Source organism: Gekko japonicus, unplaced genomic scaffold (genome assembly GCF_001447785.1).
Source record: "Gekko japonicus isolate JY-2015 unplaced genomic scaffold, Gekko_japonicus_V1.1 scaffold670, whole genome shotgun sequence".
In the NCBI taxonomy this organism is placed as follows: domain Eukaryota; kingdom Metazoa; phylum Chordata; class Lepidosauria; order Squamata; family Gekkonidae; genus Gekko; species Gekko japonicus.
The window spans coordinates 393213-420669 of record NW_015167557.1 but is presented as its reverse complement, the minus strand read 5'-3'; the positions used below and the strand labels follow the sequence as shown (position 1 = coordinate 420669).

Here is a 27457-nt window from a genome sequence, read left to right as displayed (position 1 = left end):
ACCTTTTGTTTAATGGATACTTCCCTTAATTTTCTGCCACTAGGAGCTTGTCCTTTGCCTCTTTTCCTGGTGCGTAGAAGGACCTGCTTCCTCATCGTCTGTTATTGCCGTTTCCTCCATCTCTATTTGCTCTTCCAGGTTCCTTGTTTCAAGCCCCATCTTCTCCAGTAGTTTTACTGCCTCTTGTGGATTCCTTGCACTTAGTCTTTTTCCTTCTTGAAAGATAATTATAGAGGCTGGGTACGCCCAGCTAAATTGTATTTTATTATCATAAAGTCGCTGAGCATATGGTTTCATTAATCTCTTTTGGTTCAGCGTGTCTTGGCAAAAATCTTGTTGAACGTAAGTTTTTTTTCCTTTGTAGTTTAATCCCTTAATTTTTTTTAAGGTTGAATATATCTGGTGTTGTTTTTTTTCTCCTGCAAATTTTACAATTACTGGGCGGGGTTCCCCCCCTCTTCTTTTCGTTTGCAGCCTGTGTGCTCTCTCTATTTGGTCTTCCTTCAATTCTATCCCCTGTTCTGATATCCATTCCACCAAACATTGCTCCAATTTCTTTTGCCCCACGTCCTCTGAAATTCCATGTATTATCATGTTCGCCCGTCTACTTCTATCTGACAGTTCCGCGGTCTGTTTTTTCAACTGAATGATTTGCTCCTTGTTATCTTTGGCCATGCCCTTTGCCTCTATGGCTAATTCTTTCACTCCCCTGATTTCTTCTTTAATGTTTTTAAGCTCCTGTTTCACTTCTCCAATTTCTTTTGATATTTTTTCCTGTGAGGCTAACATTAAGGCTTGAAATTGGGCAATCTGTTCAGATAACGACTTCACTGTCGCCATTTTGATTAATTAGCTGCCTACAGCTTCTCTCTCTTTAAAGGTTGATAACTTTCCTCTTACCCTGCCAAGCCACAAGTTCTTCGGCACTCCTTGTTCACTGTTCTTTTAGAGACCTCTGAGGCTGTTCTCTGGCAGTTTAGTGAGATTAATCTCCTCTTCTAGGTCATTAATCTTTCGTCAGTTCAAAGCGGGGGAAGCAACGGCGTCTGTTTTTCAGAGCATGCGCACACCTCCTCTCCCTTTTATCCGTTCTAACCCGACCGCTCAGCAATTTCATGGAGTGCCCACGAGTTCTTGTATTGTGAGAAAGGGAGAAAAGTACCTCTTTCTCTCAGGGCACATTTTTATTTGTTTGTTTTTAGAAATGGTTACATTTCTCCAATTTTGGGATCAGGTTTGTGAGAAGATACGCAAAATTATATTGCTTGCTATAAATGTAATCCTTCTCTCTAGTGCTTTGTAAAAATAATGGATTAAAGGAAATAACTTCATAAAGATCTTTTCTCTGTGTGCAGGGGGTAAAATCAGTTTGGAGATAGCAAATTTTACTGGGGAAAACCCTGGATTGAGGTGTTCCCCCCCCCCATAACACACACACGCGCACACTTGACCTCATCTTGGAAATTCTTTATTTCAAATAATCTGATGAGCCATTGGGGACAACATAAATCACACCAATACCACCCTCTGATTCCACTCCCGTATTGAAGTCACTGCAGCCAAACATTTTGCCACAGCCAACATTAAACCAGAATCAGTATCAGCTGGCAAAAGAACCCCCTATAAGCAGAAGACGCACAAGATGCAATCATTGGCTGAGTGCAGAAATCTCTCAGAGGGGCCGCTAGCATGCAAAGGTTTAATTCAGTGAGATGCTTTTGGTACTAAGTGATATCCTTTGTCATCTTTATTAATTAAGATCCCTCTGTATTGTTAGTTTTTTATTTTTGCAGTGAAAGTTGGTCTTGGTGGAGCATGTCATTTATCAGCTGAAATAATCTATTTACAAATGGATGCTTTATTGATATATTATTCTGTAACCTCTGTTTCGTAAACTATTGTTTTTATCTCTCTTTATTTAGTTAATATTTTAGAACTATAAAAATAAGTAAATGTAAATTGAAGAAGAAAAGTAATATCCCTCTAATATTAGTATGGAGAAGGCGACAATAGGCACAGTTCTCCTTTGTAGACCACTGCTAAAGTTTTCAGGAAACTACATAGACTACAGAAATCTTTGAAAGTAAATCCTATCGCCTTCACTACAAATTATGTCTATTAAGTTTGTAGTGTAATCCTAGTGTAATATCCTACTCCAGTCTAAAACAATAAAAGTCTGTGGGTTGGATTCTGCCAGCTTTTCTACTCAGTCTCAGTGAATTCCCTTTCTTACCACAACCTCCATCCTACATGGCTTTTCTCCATGCAGGTCCCATGATCACCAGCACAGCCTTTTTGGTAGTCAAAGGGGACTACCCTGTCTCATTTTCACCAGTGGAGAAGCTGCTTGGATCCAGCACAGTGGACTTAGACTGGAATAACTCTGCATAGATAGGATTGCACTATTAGTATAGTACGCTCACCATCATTATTTTCCACAAATGTATTGTCCAAACTCATAAATATCTAAGACCTCAGAATGGCTTCATTTTGAAAAATATTCCAAAAGGCATTCTCACTCCACGATGATGAAATCCAGTAACATTTTGTATGTTATTGGTTATAGCCCAGATGCAAATCTGAAGTGCCTTATTTAAATACACATACCTGACCTTAGCCAAAATGTCAAGAAGCTCTTTAAACTAAAACCTTTTTGGTTCATATTAGCTCCTGTCCTCTTCCCTAAACTTTATTTTACCATCTGTCTCAGTTTCCTTTATTTGTAGGTTTTGAGAGGAATTTTGTTGGGTTTTTTTACAATTTGTTTAATTACATTAAATTGATTTTGTATACATTATTTCAAAGGTTATTTTTTTCTGGACTCAGTACCTATTTCCTGACTTTTTTATGTTCCGTGTCTATCTGCTGATTTTTTACAGATGCATTCCTGGAACTTTTCATATCATCAGGGTGTGGATCTATTATAATTCTACTAGTCGTTAAAGAAGAGATAAGCACTTTAATTCTTCTCTAAAGGTAATAATTATAATAGATCCACACATCAGTTTCCTATGTGGAAACTGTTTTTCTGTTCATTTTGCTAAACTTAATAATAGCTGAGAGCGCATCTTGCTGTAATATCCCAAAAGCATGTTAAAATATGCCATCTATTGGTGTTGACTAAGAAAAATTAGCTTTAATTTTTGTGGTAGGAGCAGAGGCCTGAGTGTGACTGAAATGATAATTCTTCAAGGTATTAGAGCTACAGATGAATAATAATTTCTCACTACCTATCCTATAGGTAGATTGAGACTGGGGGACTAATTTCTGTTTTTTTATTAATAAGGTAGCCCATTTGACATTTCATAAGAGTAGAGAACGGTATCTCATAACTAAGTCACGATTGTTTGCATACAAGCAGCAAAGAATTAACTATACATTAAGAGTTTTCAGGGTAGCCCTAACCTGAATAGCCCAGGCAAGCCTGATCTTGTCAGATCGCAGAAGCTAAGTAGAGCTGACCCTGGCAAGTACTTGGAAGGGAGACCTCCAAGGAATACCAGGGCTGGGACTCAGAGGCATGCAGTAGTAAGTCACCTCTCTGAAATGTCCAAGCCCCACTAGGGGTCACCAGAAGTCAACCATGATTTTTTTTTTTTTAGTGCATACCCCTTGTTATTACTACCCTGACCTGGGTGGCCCAAGGTAGTCCCATCTCATCAGATCTCAAAAGCTAAGCAGGATCAGCCCTGGTTAGTACTTGTATCAGAGACCAGCACGAAAGTCCAGGGGTGGTGTGCAGAATCAGGCAATGGCAAACCACATCTGCTCATGTCTTGCCTTGAATACCCTACGAGGGGTTGGTTGTCATGTCGGCTGCAACTTGACAGTACTTTCCACCACCACCCATGTTGTTACCATTTTGTTAGTAGCCTTGAGAGTGGTTGTCTAATAAACAGATTTTAAATTGAATAAATAATAAAAGTATAGGTCTCCTTTCACCTAAAGAGTGCTTGGAGCTGTCTGATGATCCCATATAAGGAAATTCTAGAGCTCTGCTTGCACAACCCCAGGCACTGGATACAGGATTTTCCCCTCCTGCAGCAGAATTTCACTTTGTGGAATGGGGTGCCTAGATGATGCCAGCTTGGTACCCTCCACCACCAGTTCTCCTACAGGAAAATTTTCTGCTGGATTTGATAGAACTAGATTGCTCCCAGTGTTGTACTTTGGCAAACTTGTCAGTGAAAAATATTGCACAAATAGACAATCCTAAAATATTTCAAATAATTAGAACGTATTCTAATATTATACTTGATAAATAATTTTCTTTTTGAAATGAACACAGAGATTTTTGCTACTTTTCTCCTTAATTTTCTTGCCAGTAATCTTTTGGACTGGTAGGGTCACTCTTTAATTAATTGCTACCCCACCCTCCCAGCCAAGGCCATCTCCCAGCCAATTAAAATTCAACTATATGTCTAGGAAAAGAAAAAAGTGAGAGCCCTTGGGACAAATGTTTCCCCTGAATTACACAGGGTTAGAGTTGTAAAATGTAATGGATCAAAAGCGTAATCAATCAAAAGTGATTGACGACATATTAGAAAACTACACTCGGTTGGGGCAAGATGTTGTAGTGTATTATATGTTCTGCAACAGAGTTTTCTGTTTGAATCTTACTTTTGAATCGTGTTGGGATACCTATTAGTTAACCATCATGCAGCATAATGGGGTGCATATCTACTGATTTATGCTCCCAGGTAACTGCATGGAATTGAAGCCTTAACAGCACCTACATAAAGTGATGCTTTTATGCAAAAAATGCGCACATGCCTTCCTGACTGTTTTTATCGAATATACTATTTTAGGAAGGGGTCATTTATTAAATAAAAGCAAATCTAAAATGTAGAGATTGCACAAAACTGTCTTAACCAAACATTTTACGTGTAATCAGATTTAATTAGTTGTACAATCGTACCATGCTTGGGGAGTCTTTGCTCTTTACTTGTCATAATAGTCCACAAAGGTTAACTTGCAGCATGGATGTTGTTGAAAAATCATCCAGTTTTGTTCTGATAGTTGCAAAGACTAGGGGGGAATTATTTTGCAGTTTGGTTTTCCAGCTATAGTGAGATTAATATTTTCTGCATAGTATGCAAAACCATTCACTTTACTTGGATGAAACACAAGAATAATTTTTTAAAAAAATTAGGTCAAAATAAATAGAAGTTCTGTTTTCAGTCAAAATACTTTCATATTGTTCAGTCCTTGTTTGTCTGATTTCTTCTGCCATGTCCCCTAAGACAGAGCCTGCTTTCTGATGTTGGAAGTCATTGCTGCTTTTTCCCATTTCTTCTTAGACACTTCCTTGGCTGCAGTGAAAAAGTAATAATAAAAGAGACAGCTCATTAATAGAACTGGATTTATTTTCATTTTGCCATATTTCAAAGGAGTTTGCCTGTGGGTGCCTAGAACATTCATTGAAATTTTGAAATTCATTGAATGAAGTTATCTGAAGCTACACACATGGCAAAACAACATCAACAATTACTGAGCTATTTCTTTCTTTTTGTAGGCTTTGCTATCAATTCTACAGTATGTTGAGAAACAGTGTGTTAAAAGGGACTGAGTGTAAACAACAGCTATAATGCTTACATGAATTAAATATTAAAATTAGAAATTAATAGAGCTCAATTCAAAATAATGCTAACAAGAAGACTGTAACACTCCACAAATGCATTAAACCAGCACAGTAAAGGTACCTCGGTAAAGGAGAGAAAGTTGTTCAGGTGAAGACAACCAAGAGTAGAATATAAACTGTCAATTATATATGTACATTTAAATTAGAAGGCTTATAAGGATGAAGTTCTTCAATGAAACAACTTATAGATCTATAATTATCATTGATCAAGAATATCTATTTTAGTACTTTAGCAAAGAGCCACTGGGAAGCATATACATTTTTTTTTCTTCACCTCAGTTGTGAATTAGTTGCTGTAGATTTTCTGGGTTGTGTGGCCGTGGTCTTGGCATTGTAGAACCTTCTACAATGCTAAGACCACAGCCGCACAACCCGGAAAATCTACAGCAACTAATGAACTCTGGCCATGAAAGCCTTTGACAACATATTAGTTGTGAATGTTTGCTCTGATAGGATTGCAAACAGAATACTAAAGAGAATGTACCCAATATAGGATAGTGAGCCTTAGGGATTGTTTTTAAATTGCTTTTCTGTGGTGGCCGATAGGACAGTTCTTGCCATCTTATATATGTTGTACCTCTAAATGGTCTGATGTTTTTAAATTGTTTAAATTGTTTTTATTGTTTGATGATGCCAATGGCCTTGGCAGGGAGGGCGGGGTATAAATCAAATAAATGAATAATGTGTCAAAGCCGCCCTGAGCCTGCTTGCGGGGAGGGCGGGGTATAAGTTGAATAAATAAATAGATAAATAAATAATAAACTTGGCAGTTGGTTGGTTGGTTTGCCTGCTGCTATTATCCAGAATTATTTGTTTTGGTGTACCATTTGCCACTGCGCCTTTACTCTGCTTATGGAGCTCTGTCTTGTTAGGAGGACTCAAAAGAAGTGCAGAGCTGTATGGACCAAAATAGTCTTAACCCATACTGTGACATAAAACCTCCCATCTGACACCATAAGGAGACTGTATTTAGTGTAAAGATGTACAGGAATTTTCCAAAATAGGTAGCTTCTTCAAATGCATTAATTCACTGAGTTGGATGCTACAAGCCTTTCTTCTTGATCTGATTCCCCTCTTTATTCTAGCCACCATCCTAATGTGGCCGTTGTCCACACCGGTCATTATTCCCAGCATAGCCTTTTCATTGGTCAGAAGGGGCTCCCTGCCTCTCTTGCTGGTGAAAAAAACTGATAAGGATACATCCCTATGTCTGGAAGTCAATATATATGTCATCTTTCTTCATGCTTCTTGATACTTCAAGGTGAAAAAGAGGTCAGAAACATAATAAATGTGGGTTGAATATTTTGCCTGAAATATAATCTAACTTGTTGATTTATTCTTTGTAGCACTGCTCCACTGGGACCTGATCAGATTCTTCTGCGAGGAGCTCAGCTAAGAAATACCCAGTGGGTTCATGGAATAGTTGTCTATACAGGACATGATACAAAACTCATGCAGGTTTGTCTTATAGCTGTCAATATTATTTCATGTGTGTTTGACCTTATAGAAGACAAATCATACCACTTTCCACACTGTGAGATTCTTTGTAATACTATATACCCATCTTCACTTTCTGTTTGGTTGTACAATGTGCATCTATGAAAAAAATTAAATGTAATCAGAAATGAGAAATCCATGTATTTCTTCTGAACTTTCTGTATTTTCATTCACAGAACTCAACAAGCCCACCTCTTAAACTATCCAATGTGGAAAGAATTACAAATATCCAAATTCTGTTTTTATTCTGCATTCTTATTGCTATATCTTTGATTTGTTCAATTGGTTCAGCTGTATGGAATCAACAACATGAATACAGACACTGGTACATCAGTTTAACTTGTAAGCATTCGAAGTAACATTATTTTTTTGTCACAGTAATATTACCTGAACTTGCAAAATACAATTCATAAATATGTCTTATTAACAACTCTTTAAACGTCAGTATTTTCATTATTCATACTGACATCAAAATGATAGTGGCAACTTAAGATGCTAGACAAATACAGTTGCAATAATATGGGCAAATTTACTAGAGAACGGGTTAATTCATATTAGGGATGTGCATCATGAAAAAAAATCAGTATTTCTTGGATAGCAAGGAGTTAAAAAAATCAGTATGCCCAGTTATTTGGGTTCCAAATACTGGTTTGGTATTTGAGTTCATGTTTTTTTGGGGGAGGGATTCTGATATTCTTTGGCTCCATTATTCCATATAGAGAATCATTCTGAGGGGCTGGATGGATGGTTTTTTAAGCTACCAGCACCAAAAGTGCAGGGGAGTGAGGACCGCCTGTCCCCTCATGACCACCCAAGTTTCAAATTGATTTGGTCAAGGGGTCTAGTTCTGTGGGCTCCTGAAAAAAGTGCCCCCAGCCATCCTCCATGGTTTCCAAGGGGAGGGAATTTCACGCTTTCTCCGGGGCGAAGAAGCCAATAGACAAATATGCTTGTGCATTCTGCAACTGCTGGTCAATTGCCTCCCAGTGCAAACAAATCCAACAAGCCCAACAGAATTAGGGAATCCCAGCAGAACAGACTTAAGCAAGGGGGAGCACTGTTTCAAGCCCAACTGAACCAATGTCAATCCATCATAGCCCAGCAGAATCCAGGGCCAGTGTGACAGTGCAAACCCAACAGAACTAACATCACACCAGAGAATCCCAGCAGAACAAACTAATGCAAAGGGAACACACAAGCCCTGCAAAACCAATGTCAATTCACAGAAGCCAAGCAGGACAAACTTAAGCAAGTGGTTTCAGAGGGCAGCCATATTGGTCTGCAATAGAACAGTTAAATGAACATCCAGTAGCACCTTAGAAACTAACAAGATTTTCAGGATATAAGCTTTCAAGAGTCAAAACTCCTTTCATCAGTCATTAATAGGAATGGAGATCTTGTAGTCTTTATATCCCACTCAGAAGGTAGGAGGGGTGTTGTAAAGAAGTAACTCAAGATGCAAAAGTACAATACATACTGTAATCAGCTTGATTAGAGCAGAGGGGAAATGCTTGGGGCAGAAAATTAGCATCTGTATTGAGATGTCCCTATTCTTTGGGGGGGGGGTTTTTTTCCAGTGTTCTGAACTTGTGAAAAACCTTTGTTTGGTTCTTCTTTTAAGGAAAAGCAAAAATTTCCCCACATACATACCAGCCCAAACAAGTTAAAAACCCCAAACAGAACAACAAGTCAATTCAAGACAGCAAAAGCAAAACCAATGACGACTAGCTTTAAGAAGAAATAGAAAAAAAACCAAAGTCCTAGTCCCCCCACAACACACCAGGCCCAAAAAAGCGCAGGAAAACTAGGAAAACTAGAAATATTTTAAAATCAGTATTCAAACCAAGTGATGGACTTCTGCAGGTATGCAGGCAGAAAAGTATCCTCAAGGTTCTAGAATCCTCCAGCAGTATCAGACCACCAGAGCACATGCTCCAGAAATCTCTCACTGTAGTGGAGTCAAGCTGCAGTCAGGGCCTGCTTTTATGCTCTTTGTCCACAGTCAGAAGAATTTGAAACAAAACTAGCCTATGAGAGAATCACCATGATTGGGCAGACAGTACAGCTCCCCCTAATGTACAATCCTTTTTGCCTGTGAGAACTACCTCTTTCCTCTGCCCTTCTGTTGCCTGGGAAACCAGATATGGGGGGGGGGGCATGCTTGGAGAGCTTTGAACTGCCAGTTCTGGATATAACCAAATTTACTGGCTTTCAGGGGAGATTATCTAATGTGTATTCAGATTCAGATAGGTCACAGACAACTGTTTTGGAGAAGCTAGTCAGGCCAGGATCTTGGAAGCCCTCAAACTATCCAGTTACCTTGGCTGCCAGCCTTTTGTCCACCAGAAAAGGAGGAAAATCCTTCAATTTTAAAGAAAAACATGGATACAACAGACCCGTTGGCATCATTTGAGGTGCTCTGTCTCTCTAGCTGATTCCACATCCTCTTTTAAGCTAAAAGTTCATGAAAACTTCCCATGAAGCTTCTCAGAGCAACATGCGAGGATGTTGTGATTCCATCAGTATAAACTATTTTGAGCTACAAAGCCAGTTTTCACAAAATAGCATCTTGACTATGCACTACACAGGTATCTGTTCTTCAAAAACACATGCATAGTTCACCAAGCTGAAGGCTGAAGTGAATCTGTCAGACTTGCATCTGGAAATCTTTTGAGGTCTAGCCAGCTTGTATCTGTTACAGAGATACCTAAAAAATACCTTATCAGTATTTTGGGGTATATTTTTTGATCAGATATATCCAAGTGCACATCCCTAGTTCATACTGTTCAATTCACAATAGGAATCAGTTGGTGCATGAAACTTTGAAAGTAGGAATGGGCACAAACCAGGAAAATTGAGGTTCTTGGTTCGTGGGGCTTCATGAACCATGAACCTCCACGAACCTTTCTGTTTAACAAACTGGTTTGTGGTTCGTGAGGCTCATGGCATGCTAGAATGGCCCCCTTGCAGGCTAGAGACCAAACCCACAGGGAGTCTCCAGCTAACTGTCCTCTGCCTGCCCCCCAAGCTTGGTGAGGATTGGGTTTGGGGAGGCAAGTTACAGCCCCCCAAAGCAGGTGCCCCCAGGAAAATGCTGTCTTAGGGGTGTGTTGAATGGACCCCCTACAAACTAGAGACATTAAACTCACAGAGGATCTCCTCAGGATGCTTTTCAACCTGCTCCCCAAGGTTGGGGAGGATTACAGCCCCCCAAAGCAGGTGTCCCCGGAATTGCTGTCTTAGGAGTGTGTTGAATGGACTCCCTATAAGCTAGAGACCTTAAACTCACAGAGGATCTCCCCAGGATACTTTTCTACCTGCTCTTCAAGTTTGGTGAGGATTGGCTGAAGTGCCCCAAAGCAGGTGCCCTCAGGAAAGTGCTCTCTGGGGAAATCACAGTCGCTGGTTCAGGATTCAGGACTGTGTCAAACTGTTGCAGAGGGACAGGTGTGACTCAGAGCTCTGAGACCATCAGACACCACCCCAGCCGGGGACAGGTGTTCAAAAATCCCACTGAGGGGCGAGTGTGTGGGTCCTCAGCTGAGGAACCCACTGGCTGAGCCCCTCTACGTTGCTGTAGCAGTGGACAGGTGCCTCAGAGCCCTGAAGCACCAACACTGTTCACACAGACTTCCAGTTCCTTCCTTCTCTGCCTCTAAAAATACCTACTCCCACTCTGCCTAACTGCCTGTTGCAAAGTGGAAACAGCTGAGTGTGAGCTAGGGGTATATATCCATTCTGGTCCCATTGAGCAAAATGGGAGGTCTCTTGTTGGCAGCCAGAGCTGCCTATCAAGCTTTGGAGGGCCACTATTGGTGTTTCAAGGGCTACAGAAGTCCACTCTCCCGGTTGCCTGGACAATTGATTAATCAGCACCAGCATGTCTGGCCCACGAACCCCACAAACCTACGAGAAAAAGGCACAGTTTGTGGGAGATGGAATTGCATGAACCAAGGCACACAAACTGGGCATGGTTCATGATGAATTTTGGTTCATAATTTGGTTCATGCCCATCCCTATTTGAAAGTGCAACTGAGTGTAGTAAACATCCATCTTTAGTGTTGGACTCCTTTCACCCCACTTCAGGTACATCATGATGTCATTTTGATGTGAAAAATAGTAAACATTCAAACAAATGCAAAAAAAAAAGGAAAATCTAGTGGGTCAGGTACTGCAGATCCATTTCGCTAGTGGTAGTGCCTTCCTCCCATGCCTTGTGATACAGGAATTTACCACTATTATGGAATGGATATGTGGAGTCTTACTAAACGTAAACTTGGCATGATGTGGTCCATGGGGTTGCGAAGAGTCGGACTCAACTGCTTGACTGAACAACACCACTAAATGTTATGCTGTTCAGCATAACATTATTATGCTACTATGTTATGTCACATTAAGTTATGGTATTATTGTGTTATTATGAGTTAAGTCCTGAATACATTGCTAAAACAGCATGAAAACAATGGGATAGTAATTGAGGATATTTTGTTAAAAGTTTTTGGTTTTGAAGAAATTTAAAAGTAGACTTTTCAAAATGCCAAGCCAACTGTGCTTATAAAAGATCATCTATTACTTTCTTAAACAGGACAAACATACTAACCTTATCTTTTTTCCCCTTTTAAATAGATGGAGGCGCTAACAACTTTGGACTGAATTTCCTAACCTTTATCATTCTTTTCAATAATCTCATTCCTATCAGTTTACTTGTTACACTAGAAGTGGTGAAATTTATCCAAGCATATTTCATAAATTGGGTAAATATGAATATTGAATATTGTGCAATATGTAGACTATGTAACAGATTGTAGGCTAAAGGTGGTACATGCCTTTCCTTTACATTTAAATTTGCAGTACTACAAAAATGCAGCATTTTTTAATAAAGGAAATTATTTTGTAAAATCTAAATTAGACATCAAACTTTTTTTTTCATACAGTTGTAAAGAATTGAATTACACAGATTTTGCTCAAATCCTTTACAGCCCAGTCTCTTGAGCACCTGTGCTGAGGCAGCAACTCAAAGGATTAATCTTAAAATTCTTAATGCCTGCTCAAAGGGCAACATGTTTTCTTGTACCGGTGTTGTGATCTACTGCCCATTTATGCATGCTGTGTAAAAGAATATGGGCTTGACCAGTGTCTTATGTTGTTGCATAAGGGGCTTTTTGGCCCATAGAAACCACAGACACCGGTACAACAATGTATCACTCACAACTGGTAGTAAGGAAGAGGGTTACTTAAAATAGTACAGTGCTGTGTAGTACACAACACACAACTTGGCTCCAAGGGAGGTTAGGACTTCTGTTTCTTGAACAGCTCCCTCCCCGTTATTTTGAAACTGAGGGCTCTTTCAGAAGTTGTTTCCAATGTGGCATGGAAAGTATGCTGTTCAGAGAGGAAACTTTTAAAAAGATCTAGACAGTATTTCAAAGACTTACCTTAGAAGAGCCCATGTTCTTGGACATGTCCATTGGAATTATTTAGTAACTGATATCAGTGTACCTAGGAATTTCTGGACTAGAGGATTCACATGGAAGTTCCGCTGACAAAACTAAAAATTAATATAATGTACACAGAATGAAAGTTTTAATTTTTCCTGGGCCATATCTTTTTTTGAAAGCTGCCTTTTTTTTCAATAGGATATTGACATGCATTATGAACCCACGGACACTGCTGCCATGGCTCGTACATCCAATCTCAATGAAGAACTTGGTCAAGTAGGTTGTGTTCCATGATTCCTTGGTAACTAAAGTATTCCCTGCTTTAAATTCTTAGGAATTTTCCTGTAGCTGCTGCAGTTGGGTTTTTTTTCCTGGGGGGGGGAATGAATTTCTCGAAAATGCCATCCTTCAGTTACAAGGCAAAGAGCTCTTAATCCTTTCTCCTGGCTTAGCAGCACCCTTATATTTGTACAGGTGTTCACTGCTTGCTGCTTAAAACTCCACACATGTACATCAGTTCAGGGGTTTTTTTCTAATCAATGCCAATTTTATTAGCACCATGACTCCCTACTCCCGTGTGAACCTGTCCAACAGCTCCAATCATCTTGAGAGCCCATGGTTCAGGTGCCCCCACCATCAGAAGCTAGACGGGTGGGAACCTGAGAAAAGACCTCAGTCATAGTGCCAAAATTTTGGAACTTTCTTTCCTACTATTGCTGTCTCTTGTTGTCTTTTTTGCATCATTTCACTGATTCTTATTAGCCTTCCTCCCTGTCTGTGTCTTTGTATGGCTGTTTGTAATGTTTGAAATGTTTTGATGTTTGCTACCTTGGGGGAACCCTGAGTTGGGTCAAAAGGTAGCATAGAAATGTTTTAAATAAATAGTGTCTCTGCCCCATAAAAGATGTATCCCTAATTTTGGTAAGCTCATTAATGTCTGTAGCGGGTAAGAAATGCCTCGTTTTTATTTCATCTATTCTGATGCAGACTGTTTGAACTTCCTTTGTTGACGAATGGCCAGCAAATCCCTGTGCAAAAATATGAATGGATAGGAATTTGATATCTGACAGGGCAGTTTTGCAGAGAACATTACAGTGGCCGGGATATTCTGCTGCTGGTAATCTTTCTTCAAATAAAGGGAGGGTGCAGCCAATGCTCCCTCTAAGCTGTGGAGTCTTGTGAGCAAAAATTCTACTTTGTGAGCTACTGGCATTAAAGTTGCGAGCGAGCAATTTGGCTACTGACAGCACTGATTGGGTGTACCATCTTTGAAATGTCATCTTTTATGGAAGATTATTCTGGAACATCTAGAGCACTTAATATGTTGTAACATTGTAGTGATGGTTTTATGTGGTTTTAACCTGTTTTTATGTGTTGGCTTACGCCTATCTGTGAGCCGCCCTGAGCCCGCGTTTCGGGGAGGGCCGGCTATAAATTGAAATTATAAATAAATAAATTAGTTTGCTCTGGGGCCCCATCCTTCCTGAGCTAAGACAAGAATGTGAGCCGGAGGCTAAAAAACTGTGAGCAAGCTCACACTACGTCAGCTTAGAGGGAATAGTGGCTGCAGCATCATATTGCTGAATTAGTGTTTATGAGAGGATGTGACTGTATTCATGAAGGCTTAAATAAAGATGAAGCATTTCTCATGCAGTGCAGATGCTAATCAGTTAAGGAAAACTAGAGAAACATTTTTGGTTGACACATGTACACACACACGGTGAATAGAGCAATGGCCAAGGGCAGAATGGTTGTATAAAGCTATCACCTTTGATGGGTGTGGGCTCATCAGTATATGCAGGCCTGATGTACATCAAAACTGTATAACTATTATTTAGAGCTACACTATTCCACTGATTTATACACAACTTGCCTGTCTTGGAACAGATATTTCATATTTAGATTTCTAGCGTGTGTTGTTATTATTGAGACCACTGAAGAAGACCCTCTGGGTCGAAATGCATTTGGTCTAGTGATATGTGTCACCAGTATTTTGGTCTTAGTGACTGTACATGTAACTTACATTTGTTACTATATTCTGTGTAGATTTCGTGTGATACCCACTACCTCTCTGTTTTTATCTACATATGTTTTTTATCTGTAGTTACTGTTCACTTTATAATAAATAGATGTATTTTGTTCTGTATTTTAGCTGCTCAGCCTTCTAGGTTTCTGACTTGCTTCTCAGGTTGGGTTTTTCCCCCCTTTTGCTGTTTCGAAGCAGGCATTAGTCCATGGGGTGTCAAACATGCAGCCTGGGGGCCAGATCAGGCCCGCAGTGGAACTGGCCATCTCCTGCTTCCAATTCTGCTGCTGCTGCTGCATCATAGCTTGCTTCGCCAGACTCTCTCAATCACTCAGCCATTTCATGTTTTAACCTGGGTCCTAGAACTCTGAGCATGAGATTTCTGTGGCGAATATCAATAAATCAAAAGTAGGTTTGCAGCTTACAGAGCTAACGTTTTAAGCATGTTTTTATTTTAAAAAAATCTTTGTGTTTGTGTCCTTTATAAAGTTTTTCTCCACTGCCTGGCATTACATTTTATGACACACATGGCCCGGCCCGGCCCAACAAAGTCTCATTTATGTCAGATCCGGTCCTCATAACAAATGAGTTTAACACCCCTGCGTTAGTCCATGACACTTATGCCTAGGTATACCACAGATTTCACGGCAAACCTATTCAACAGTGTATAGATAGCATTTGGTGTATAGCCAGACTGTTGCAATCATAAAAAAATCATAAATAATATAATTAAAGTAACTGTTAGACAGTGAAACATACCCTGATCAACACTCACAATCAGACAGTGAGCCAATCAAGAGTATGTTTGGCTTGCATTAAGGACTCTGAACAGCTGCAAAACAAGTTTGCACCTGCTCTTGGTTAGAAAATCAGCTAGGAGTTGGGTTCTGATCTTTTGGCACTTCCTGTTTCATAGCCATCTTGTGCCGGGACACAGGAAAGCTTCAGAGGTAATTAGAAACCAACTCACAGCTGATGAGGGATCAACTGAGAATGGGCCTCTAATTCACCAGCACCATCCAGAAAAACTTCTACACAGTGAAGCTGGCAATCGGAAGTGATCAGCTCCTGATCCCATTGCAAAAAGGAGAGGAGGAAGAGATCATGTCTCTCTTTTTCTTTGCAACCCAAGGTGGCAGCTTGGGATGGGGTAAATAGAAGGAGAATTGGCTGGGCTTCTTGTATACCATCCACCTCAATTTACTATATTTTAGCAAGTCTGAGTCACAGCATATTTTCCAGTGTGTAAGATCAGAAGAACTTGACTTTCAGTTGATCACGGGGCGATCAGGTGTTAGCAACTGATACCACCCCCCACCCCACCCCCGGACTTGGTGGTTACAGAGCAAAATTTCCTCAGAGGGAGACCAGAAGCAGTCATCCAGCCAATCTGTCCAGATGGAAGTTGGCTTCTGTTGGCTGTGATTAAATACAGATTGTGAACAGCCAAACAGCCTGTCGATAAACTGGCTGCCTGATTGACACTCATGAATACAGTGTGAACAGAAACAAGCATCCCTCCTTACGCCTTGATAAATCTGTTAGTCTTTAAAGTACTTTGGGACTCCTTTTTGTTTTTGAACTCTAAATGGGTAACTGCAGACAACAGTGCTCCTGCAACTTTTTCCAAATAAATGAAAATGTAATGTCAAAAAAAAAAAGTTAATGCAAGCAGGTTGGTTTATAAAGTCAGGTTAATAAAACATAATGAAAATATTTTTTTCTTACTAAGAGTGCTACGTGATATTGAAAATACTAAATTGATACTGTTTGTTATAAGTGCTTTTACACTTTTAATCTAAACATACATCTAATTAAAAATGTTAATGTACTTAGGTGAAATACATATTTTCAGACAAGACTGGAACCCTGACATGCAATGTAATGCAGTTTAAGAAGTGCACAATTGCAGGAATAGCTTATGGGTAAGTTTCCATAAATACTTGTGGTGTTTTTTGTCTGTTGTGGGGGAAGGTTGGTGACCTTTTTTTTGCATATGGTCATATTTTGGAGACTTCATTAGTCAGGATTTTTACCATGAACTCATTCAGGAGTACCTCTTTTTTAAATCATTTCTTCAGTATTCTTATTATTCCAACATTTAACATCAAATAAAATAATGGTTGTACATTAGCCTTATATTTTCACCTGTGAGTATCCCTGGAGCAATTAAAATCAAAAGATTATCAAAAGAACCAGAAGCCTATGGCATATTACTATTCCAGCATTTTATATTTTAATGCCTCTTATCCCAGTTAACTCTATCCTTTTGCACATGATTTTGTTTGGACAGATTTAACATTACGCATACTGTGGAAATTAAATTGACACTTGATGGGGCAATAGGTTGAGAATACCTCATTGCAGTGCAAAATTAGTAAGTCTCTCCAAATGTCCTAGTTCAGAAAATTAATATTATAGAAGAGCCTTTTTAATTTTAAGGGATAATCCCTTAATATGAACGGAGTCATCTTAATAAAAGCCATTAAACTTGGATTGTTAAAATGAGCTGCTGTTGGAACATTTTATATGGAAAAGGTCCACCTATGACTGGAAATAACAATAAAGATTAAATGTGCTGGTAGCCACAATTATACTCACTTTGTAATTTTTAGGCAAGCTGGTGTCATCAATAGTGTCCATTCTGAAGAAGCTGGACAGATGTTATAAGTATTTAGCAGGTGCCTGTCTCTGATTGAGTTTGTTTCAAAGGAATGTTGAGTAATGGTAAAACAAATGGACAAAGTTATAAATGTGATAGTAATAAGTTACCTATAATAAGTTACCTATTGAGCTTAAATAAGAGGAGAGATGGAAAAGTGATGATTAAGATTTTTGCAGGCGGTCCTAGCATTGTGGGAAGCCATATTGGGGGGGGAAAGGGAGGAGGGGATGTATTGGGTTAAAATGTGAAGTTATGATGAATTTGATTGATTATATCCTTAATAAAATGTTTTATTAAAAAAAAGAGTTTGTTTCAAAGGAAACAAAATTATCATTTTAAAGTGTTCTTATAATCTAAATGCAGCCGTTTCATTTCTTTTGCTTTTTTGGATTGCCCCAGTTACTTTGAATATGTTTTCTAGCTCCATGTAATATTTCAATGTAATAGCTTTTTTAGCTTCTAGGCATCCATCTAGTAAAGGTCAGACTGGATGATGGAGAAAAAAGAGTAACACTGAGGATGAAATTGTATGCTGCTTCAGTAAACACATTCCCAAACTTGTGTTTAACAACACAGCAGACTGGGAATAACGCATGCAAGGAAGAATTAATGGAAGGCAGGAGTGGTGAACTTCTGTGAAGCCCACTGATGTCTTCCCTGGCAAATACCTTTTTTCCCAGGGCAGCTAAAGAGGGTAGTTTTCATAGGAGAATCAGCAGGTCGGTAAATTAAGCATCCCCAGCCTACCGTTTCTCCAGTTAGTGACTCCCAGTCCCATTGTACTAGCATTAGGAGGAAAACTAGGTATTACTAATCCCTTGTTCTCCTCATAATGTTTAACTTAGCCCTGAATTATTAGGGGGGGGGGGCAGTTTAAAGACAATATAACGTATTGTGTAAAGCACACAGGGTTTTCTTATACCATTTTACAACCAGGAAAAAGACTGAGATGCCTGCGGCATTTATCATAGATAATACATTTATGCATTAATTATGGGGCCTTTGATTCAATACACTGTGTTAGCAGTGTTTTGTTTATACATGGGGACTTTGCAGCTTTCCCCCCCCCCAGTAGCAGCCTCCCACAGTACAGAACCCATCAAGCCCCCAGCTGAAATCAGGGGACCTCCAGAACAGCACCCTTTGAGGTGCAGGAAATATCGGCAACTGACACCCAGCATGCAAAGGAGTTTATGTACATACACCACTCTCTGCTTCTAGGCCAGGAAGAACTAGCAATTGTCATGACAAGCTTCAGTTGTTTTTTTCCAGTTTCAAGTTCTCCCCGATCATCTTCCATGGACCCCTGTTACGCACATTCATTAATATTTTAATAGATAGGGTTGCATGTGTGGTTCTAGTTCCCCACCCCCACCCCTGTTCCACAGTCCCAATCTGACTGCATAACTCTGTTTTACAAGACAGCTTTGCTGTCAGGTTCAAATGTCATATTTGTAATCGCATACTGAGTGACTGAAAGGTTTTATCATACCTGTTGTCTGCCTTGGATCCCAGTGAGAAAGGCAGACTATAAATCAAAATCAAAATAATAATAATCAGAATAATTTTCTGGGTTATACATCATATTCAAAATATTCATAAGTTCAGTGATAAATTGCAGGGTAAAGCCAAACAGGACTTTTCCAAATCTAGTAATCAGTTATGCACATGAGTAAGTTTTAAGGAATGTTTTAATTGTGATACTAATTTTACTGCACAGAACATTAGATGTATTTTTTCATTGAGCCCTGGGGAAATACAGTCTCTGTACTTCCCTGTAGAGGTAGCATTTCTGCTCTAGTTTTGACCTCTGCAACAAAGCAGTAACAAGCGCACATTTGTTCCCAAATAATGGCAATAATGTTTCTGTGAAAAATTCCAAGTGAAAAGAGATTTTCTTTTTAGCATACCCTATAAGCAATTCCATTGCAAGGGCATTTACGGATGGGTAACAGTTGTATATAAAATCACAACTCAAAAATAATATTTTAAAGCTTTGTTTTTCATTATTTTGAGAGAGCTATTATCTGTAGATAATTATGCTGCACAATTTTTATCTTCCATTTACTATTTTTAGAGAATTATGGTCCTGCTCCAGGACTGATTTAAGCAAATAACTCTCTTTTACTTTCGAATTGTAAGCCAAATATATATGTTAGTATTTCAGGATAAATTGTTACAATTACAATAGCACATTGGAAAAGTACTTTAGGTGAAGACAACACAATTGATCTTTCACAAAACCCTAAAAGATGAGGAAGGATTCTGGCTAGCTTTTGGAAACTGAAGATTGAACTAGATTAATATTTGGTCTGATCAGGGCTATTCATAGTTATCCAGATTGCTTTAATGTTCCATTTTCATTCCCTGATGTTACTGGGTGTATGTTTTTTCTCATGTCCAGAATAACTTCTTTAACATCCCCATGCTGTCCTGGTCTTTCCTCATTTTCCCCCGTTCTTTCCTAAACTATTTTTTCCATACATTTTTTTTCCATTGCGGAATGAATTTTCAAGATATACTGTTGCTCGTATACCAGGCACTGTTAATAACAGTAAGACAGTGATAGCTCTTTATCCAGTTCCACTTTCTGTTGTTCTATGGAAGTTAGTTTTACTATATAAATACGCTCAGATCATGGTACCATAGGTAATCCAAGACATCAGTTCAAGTTGTTCACACTCTATCTATTGAACCAGACTTGCTGTCAGTGTGTTGCATACTGCAATTTTTGTTTTGCATTCCATGTTCATTTAACAATCATTTTCATCTAAATTCTCCTCCCATTTAAATTTCCTTTATGAGTCATCTAAACTTTGTAGGCTTTCTGAGAGACTTTCCTGTATTTCTTTGCATCCTTTGTACAGTCATTCTCCTGAATCTGAGGATTATGGCTATTCTTCTGATGATTGGTAAGCACTAACCTTCATTTAATATTCATTGTATTTAAAACTCATTATTATTATTAACTACTAACTTTTACATTTTTACTAATTGTGAATGATTTTTAAAATTGCACAATACAGTGGACAAAGGCCAAGAAAGAGTCTCTTTATGCATATGCAAAAAATAGCAGCTCCCACTTATGAGTTAGGAAAACAGCCTTAACACAATGTAAAACTGGATTGTGACACTACTGAGATTTCAAAGACAACTTGCCAGGAAGTGCAAGCTTTACTGAGTACATAGGTGTTTTGAACCCTTCTTAAACATTTACGGACACAATGGTGTTCTGCCAGCATTTGTATTAACATTTTTAAAGCTATGTTAGATATCAAATTACCTTACCAGCAAATGTGTTCAGACCACAGTTTAGTAAAGTTACATGTGGAAAACGTCACAGGCAATTCAGGATTTTAATGGAGTATAGGTTGCTGGATTTTACTGCATTTTATTAGGTGAGGGGAGTTGGAGTGTATTGTTGTCTAGTGTTTAAATTATGTATTGTAAGCTTTGTTGGGGGAAAGTGGGATATAAATATTTATTTCAATAAATTAGTTTTTTCTTAGTTCATTCACATGTGCAAGTAGTCAGTGTTAAAGTCAGGTGTCTGTATACATGACCATCAGTGACAAAATGTTCTTTGGTTTCATTGTGTGTATGAGCTTGTATATCAGGATCCTATTCTTCAGCTCATGCAAGTGTATATTATTCTGTGGAAATCCACTAGACTATAAGTAAGTACTCAAATCAAGAATAATTAACATTTCAGGATAAAATACAATAAAATACTGGGATAAGCTACATTCTTGTATGTTAGCTGATAGTAAAATGATGCTATTATTTTTGCTGCAATTGCCCATTTATTTCTTTTTTTTAGGCAGAGTCCACAAACCAAAGATGAAAAACCATTTAGCGATTCATCATTACTGGAAAATCTCCAAAGCAAACATGTAAGATACAGAAATAAATAATAGTTATGCAAAAAAGGGAGAAAGATCGTAGTAAAACAGAAGTAATATATACAGATATGAAATTGTGTTTCAATCCAAAGTATATTTGTTTGGGAATAAAAGGCTCACTTTATTTAAATAAAACATACTTTCAAACAAAATGCTAAATGCACTGTAAAGGCAACAAATGTAACAAAATCCAAACAGCCACATAGATAAGAGGAGAATTCACTTCAGAGAAGAGAAGTACTGGGAAGGGGGGGGGATTTGCCAGTTTTTTGTTTGAGTGGGAGAAAGTTACTCCTTCGGGGTTCAGCATGTGTTTTCTCTTGAAAATTCATTTGAAACTTTCTAGAGGCAACAGCTGGAATTAATTGAGCCTACATGCTTGTGGCCATCTTTGCTCTAAACTACCCTTTCTGAATCAAGGCATCTGTGACAAAGCCATTCAGGTTTTGTAACATGCATGCAATATTTAGTTAAGGTACAATTCTCAGCAGGGTCTGACACCTGTATCCTGAACATGTTTTGTATGTTTCAAATGCATGTTGCGATACCTCATTTTCTTTGGCAAAGGAAAAATACTCTGCATTCACACAGAAATTCAGGAGTGTGCACTCGCATGTTCTTCTGTTTTATAGAAAAAAAGAAGCCTTAGAGCTTTCGCCACATAGACCTCCACCTGCTCATTAAACTTGCTGGACTGCACATAGTAGTAGTGCGGCTCCTTAAGAACATAAGAGACGCCAATGTTGGATCAGGCCCATCCAGTCCAACACTCTGTCACACAGTGGGCAAAAATACCAGGTGCCATCAGGAGGTCCACCAGTGGGGCCAGGACATTAGAAGCCCTCCCACTGTTGACTCCCCCAAGCACCAAGAAGACAGAACATCACTTGCCCGGGAGCCCCTATCTATACCTTGTGGCTAATAGCCACTGATGGACCTCTGCTCCATATGCTGATCTAATTCCCTTTTGAAGCCGTCCATGCTTGTAGCCACCACCACTTCCTGTGGCAGTGAATTCCAAGTGTTAATCACTCTTTGGGTGAAGAAGTACTTCCTTTTATCCATTCTAACCCAACCAGTCAGCAATTTCATTGAGTGCCCACGAGTTCTTGCATTGTGAGAAAGGGAGAAAAGTACCTCTTTCTCTGCCTGCTCCTTGGACTGCTCCTGCTCCTTGGACTGACTCGGTGCCCCGTTTGCTCTCTGCAGGGAGGTGTGACCAGGCACTTTCCTCCTTGGGTGGTCAGCGTTTTCCCAAAGATCTGGGCAGTTTGCACAGGCCCCTATAGCCCTCGTCACAAGCCAGCCAATTACAAGGCTGGCCAGATGGTTGTTGTGGGCAGGTCACAGCAGGTGGACCTTGGAGGGCCAGATCTCCAGGTTTGGGGGAGGAGCAGGCATGTCACCAGGTTTTGTGGCAGTTTTGGAATTGACGGTTTTGAAATTGTCTAGTGTTGGTTTTGGAACTGGGCTGGATCCATTTGGGGGAAGATTGGGTCTGTGTGCCCATCATCCCAGGTGGAGGTCTCTTTAAGGGACTTCGGGAGTGGAGGCTTAAGTAGGCATGCCAAGTTCGGGGTCTGCTGGGCTATCTTCATTCCCAAGGGGTGGGGAATCACACAGTGGCCTGTGCCCAGGTATTACCATTTGCCTCTCACCCCAGAGTTTTCCCTTCAGCAGACAGGCTGAAGGATGGCGTTTCCCATCGGAGAGCAAGCAGGTTGCTCGGTGCTACCACCCCATGCCAAGCCAAATATCTACAGCTGTAATCAATAAAGTTGTAACCTGTTATACCCCACAAAAACATGTCTCCATTGTTTTGGCCTGGCTCCTGTGCCACCCATTCACTGCTGGGGCCACAATCTGCTCTTTCATATACCATACAATGTTTCAGATCAGGTTATCAGTCTTATAAACCATATATTACTGAATATAGACAAAAGCTTTACAGCCTCCACTTGTAAAATTGTTAGGACATGTATAAATGTATTAACATTTGTAAAACACTGGGTCTGTAGAGACATAATGACAAGCTCTGTTTTGTTGTTACAGGAATGAGTCTTGGAAGGTTTGGGGCTTGTCCATTTCCCCTCTTTCCATTCCTCACATGTGTCTTGTTGGTAAAAGACTTCCTGACTCCCAACAGGCCAGAGTTTGCTATGATGTCTAAATCAGACAAAAAGACAAACAATAATTGTTTCTGTTATCTACAAGCCAGTATTCCAAACAAGGCAAGAGAACAAACCACAATTTGTCGTTTCATCCAGTTTGAATGTCACAATAAATGCAGTTTGTTGGGAGCCAAGAAACCATTAGTCTCTAAAGCCAAGTGTGAGGTGTAGGAGGTGCATGAACCCCAGAAAACGGTTCATTACATCTGAACTAAGCCCGTGTTTCACAAAGAGAGGGCTGCTTGTGCCTTCGAACGGCCATCTCACACTTTGAGCATTATTAGCCAAGGAAATGCCACGAAAACCATTTATCTTGTGTATCTTACTCTTTCATTAGTCCAAATCTGTTCCATTGAAGATGTCACTGGTTTTCAATATCATGAGAATATTGAGACTATACCCATCCAACCTGGGCAGTGTTTATTTTATTTTTGAAAATTACTGTGGCATAAATGATGTATAGAAGCTTATTACGATTAATTTTACTCAAGGAAAAATATTCAGTTAGGACTTGAATTAGGGGGAATCTCTCTAGATTAGGAGGAATCCCTCAGGGTCTGCCTTAGTCATTTTTGCTCCCTAAAAGGAATGTTAAAATGGAGTACATTTAAATAGTAGTGACCACCCAAATGCCGGGTCTGAGGTCCTGAATCTACCAACTTGTGATGCGTTTCCTTTTCCTCCTCCTGCATACCCCAGGTATTTTCAGCCATGTGAGTGAGCCTTATGTTGACCTCCCCATTTCACTCTCTCATCTTTTCAGTAAGCCCTGATGGGGTGAGTCTGAACACTCACCTGTGCCTTAGACCTTTAAGCAAAAATGTCGGCTCCTTGAGTACCTACATATAGCTGCAAACAGGTCTTCCTCCTTTCCTGCCATCCCGTTTTTGTTGCCTTTTACTACTAGACGCATATGCATCAAGGTAGCTCTTGGGGAAAAGGAAGTGTATTGTATTTGCTGTTAGTACCTTAGGTACCATAAATCAGAATGTAATGTTTTAAATAAAAATCTATATGCAATTAAAACCTCTCCCCTACTTTATCGTAACAGCCTACTGCACCCATAATTTGTGAGTTCCTAACAATGATGGCAGTGTGTCATACAGCTGTTCCAGAAAGAGAAGGTGATAAGATAATCTATCAAGCAGCATCTCCTGGTAAGGGTGATAGAATTGCATTGAAATCCGTAAAAATAATATGTTTATGGTCAACCAATTGACTAGGACATGGTTTGTATCTCAGATCCTTGTTGTTTTGAAGAGTTTTTACAAAAACAAGTTATTTTTAAGTTGCATGCATGCTATAGATTTGGGAGCTAGAAACAAGAGAAATACAGGTACATACAGGACATGATTTCCACAACAGCTGTGAGTTCACAGTCACCTAGAGTTGATTTTCATTGTACTGGTCAACCAAGTCTATAATGAGGTATATTATTTGCCCCATAATTTGAACAGAATGAATTGATACGGATTAAAGTCAGCAAAACATTTGCTTGCTTGCTTCATTTATTGTCCTCCTCTCTTGTCAAGACTCAGCTATTATTACAAACAATGCAGTATTGCAGTGCAGAGTTATAAACCAGTGCAATATAAACAATGCTGAAAAAAATAACTATATCATAGGGAAAAAATGAAATGAAAAACAGCATAATATACCCAATAGACAGTATAGTAAATAAGCAGTGAAATATAAGGGGGAGGGAAAAGAAACCTGCCTGAATTTTTCACTGACAAAACTGCGATCTTTATTCCCAATACAAAAAGTGCTCTTCTGCATAATAAGTGTAGGAGCCTTTCTGACTGAAACATACATGCATATCTGCCTATCAGTTCAGAAGAGCGAAAGTTGCTTGGCATGCAGAATGCCCTAGGGTTGGTTTGTAATTAAAGCATCTTGGGTAGCAGATATAAGGAAAGATCATCCCATGCAAGAGACCCCATGGGGCTGTTGTGAGTCAAGTAATTCTAAGATTAGAGACAGCATTTCACAAAAGCCTCTGACTCTGACCAAGAAATATGCATTTTCCTTTGAGGGGGAGGGGAGGCTAAAATCAAAAGAGGGAGAAAAATAGAGGAGATTTGAAGAAGCTCAGTCCAAGAACAGGCCTGTAAGAAAGTAGGAGGGCATCAGTGGAATCTCTGTTCTATTATAAGACTAAAATTTCTACTATAAGACTAAAACCAAAGGTAGAAATGTTGATTAAAACTGTGCTTGGTGAGCCCTAGGAAGAAGGGCCTGGAACCCATGCAGTCCTGATAACCAGAATTATCAAAAAAGCTTGTTCAAAGATTTATCTTTAAACCCAGTTATAATTTGCCACCATTTCTTGGGAGAAGCTTACCTGTTGACCTACCCTACTGAATTGATTATTGACACTGGCCACGAATTTGTGGTTGCTGGGCCCCACCGGCGTTATTATAGATGTTCCTAGCCCTGAAGCATCTTCAGCCCTTGCCTCAAGTTCTGTCTGCTCAGGTGCACTATTAATTTGTATTCACATTACAGAAAGTAGAAAGTACTGAGCTAGATGGACCACAGGTCTAGTTCAGTGTAAGAGAGCTTTAAATGGAGGTGCCTCCTGCCTCTGGCTCCATAGATACATCTTGCTCAGTGTGTGCCCAGTGTTCCTGGGGATGTGGAAGCAGGCGCCAGAATCAGTACGTATGCCTTTTCTCCATACCCATCCAACTGATGACATGTGCTGGCAACACTGGTGATTTCCTAAACAGGAAACAATGCAGCAGTACATCCTGTTCCCCCAGAACAGAACCATTGATTTAAAAGCCATTGAGTGCCTTCCAAACAGAACTAGAACAATCCCAAGATTTTGAGACAGAGTGAATTAATTTTTTTTAACAAAATATAGAAATAATAAAAAGAGGAAACTTGAGTCATGAAATAGGAAGATGTTGCAAAAAGTTTATTGTGAGTCTTAATTATGTATCCATGCACACTAGGAGACCTGTAATGGACATATTATCTTTATTCTTATGACTTCATAAGTATATAATTAAAATGAAAGGGTTGGGTCATTAAGTTTCAATTTTACAATTTTCCGGTGAAATAACAAAGAATGGTTTGTTTTCAGATGAAGGAGCGTTGGTTAGAGCAGCAAAGCATCTTAATTTTGTTTTCACTGGAAGAACACCAGACTCTGTAATTATAGAATCTGTAAGTACAAAATAGTACATAAGTGAGTTTTTATAGTTTTAGATTAAAGGTAAACAATTGTGAAAAATGTTTGTAAAAAGAAATTAATAAAAAAATCTCAATTTCTCCCCAGCTTGGACAGGAAGAAAAATACGAATTGCTAAATGTACTAGAATTTACAAGGTAATTAAACACAAACAGATTATATATTATTTTAATGTGGTTTTTGTTAATGCTATTATTTCTTTGGTGAGATTTCCTTCCTTATGTGACTTCAGACCTGAAAAACTATGTTCAGAGATGACTCCAGTTAAGAAATTGCTTGCATTCAGTGTTTCCGGAGATCTCTCCCAAATTCTTGATTACACCCCTGCTCCCAACAGAAAGTTTATGAGTAAAAACACCAATTTTGGCAGTAGGTTCATCTTTACTGCATTTCTACCCATTCCAAGATTTCTAAGTTCAGGTATTTTTAAGCAGCTTAACTAAGCCAAATCTGCATGTTATGAACAAGACATTGTAAATTTAATAATTGTCTCCAGGAAGTTCCCTCCCAGAAGTCCTTTTTCCAAAGATAGTTTCGGGTGGGTAGCTGTGTTAGTCTGCAGTAAAAGAGCAAGATTCTTGTTGAACAAGATTTTCCAGGGTATAAGCTTTCAAAGGGCAAAGCTGACTAAGGGAGTTTTGATTCTCAGCAGGCGCGTAATCTACAGGGGGGCTGAGGAGCGTCAGCACCTCCCGAACTTTTCAGGAAGGGGCTCAGCCTCCCCCGGGGGCGCTTCTCCCTCCTCCCTCCACTCCCCTCCCTCCTTCCCTCAGCGCGGTGGCGTGGCCGGAGTCCGAAGATGGCGCCGGGCGGGGAGCGGGCCGGGACTCGCTTGGAAGAGCCCAGCAGGCGGAGGCGTGAGGCTCCCTTCCCCGCCCAGCCACCCGCCGGCACCCACAGGCTGGCAGGAGGAGCCGA

General features: G+C 39.5%; 1 protein-coding gene across 2 annotated transcripts in view; it reads left to right on the top strand.

Moving 5' to 3' along the window:
- Positions 1-27457, top strand: part of ATP8A1 (ATPase, aminophospholipid transporter (APLT), class I, type 8A, member 1) — a 108789-nt gene that overhangs the window by 30969 nt on the left and 50363 nt on the right. For both annotated transcript variants that reach the window (XM_015413738.1, XM_015413739.1), the window contains exons 9-18: positions 6988-7099; positions 7315-7480; positions 11765-11892; positions 12775-12852; positions 16439-16527; positions 20135-20179; positions 21088-21160; positions 24392-24497; positions 26432-26514; positions 26627-26676. In XM_015413738.1, the coding sequence (XP_015269224.1) occupies positions 6988-7099; positions 7315-7480; positions 11765-11892; positions 12775-12852; positions 16439-16527; positions 20135-20179; positions 21088-21160; positions 24392-24497; positions 26432-26514; positions 26627-26676 (930 nt within the window). The remainder of the gene's footprint in view (positions 1-6987; positions 7100-7314; positions 7481-11764; positions 11893-12774; positions 12853-16438; positions 16528-20134; positions 20180-21087; positions 21161-24391; positions 24498-26431; positions 26515-26626; positions 26677-27457) is intronic.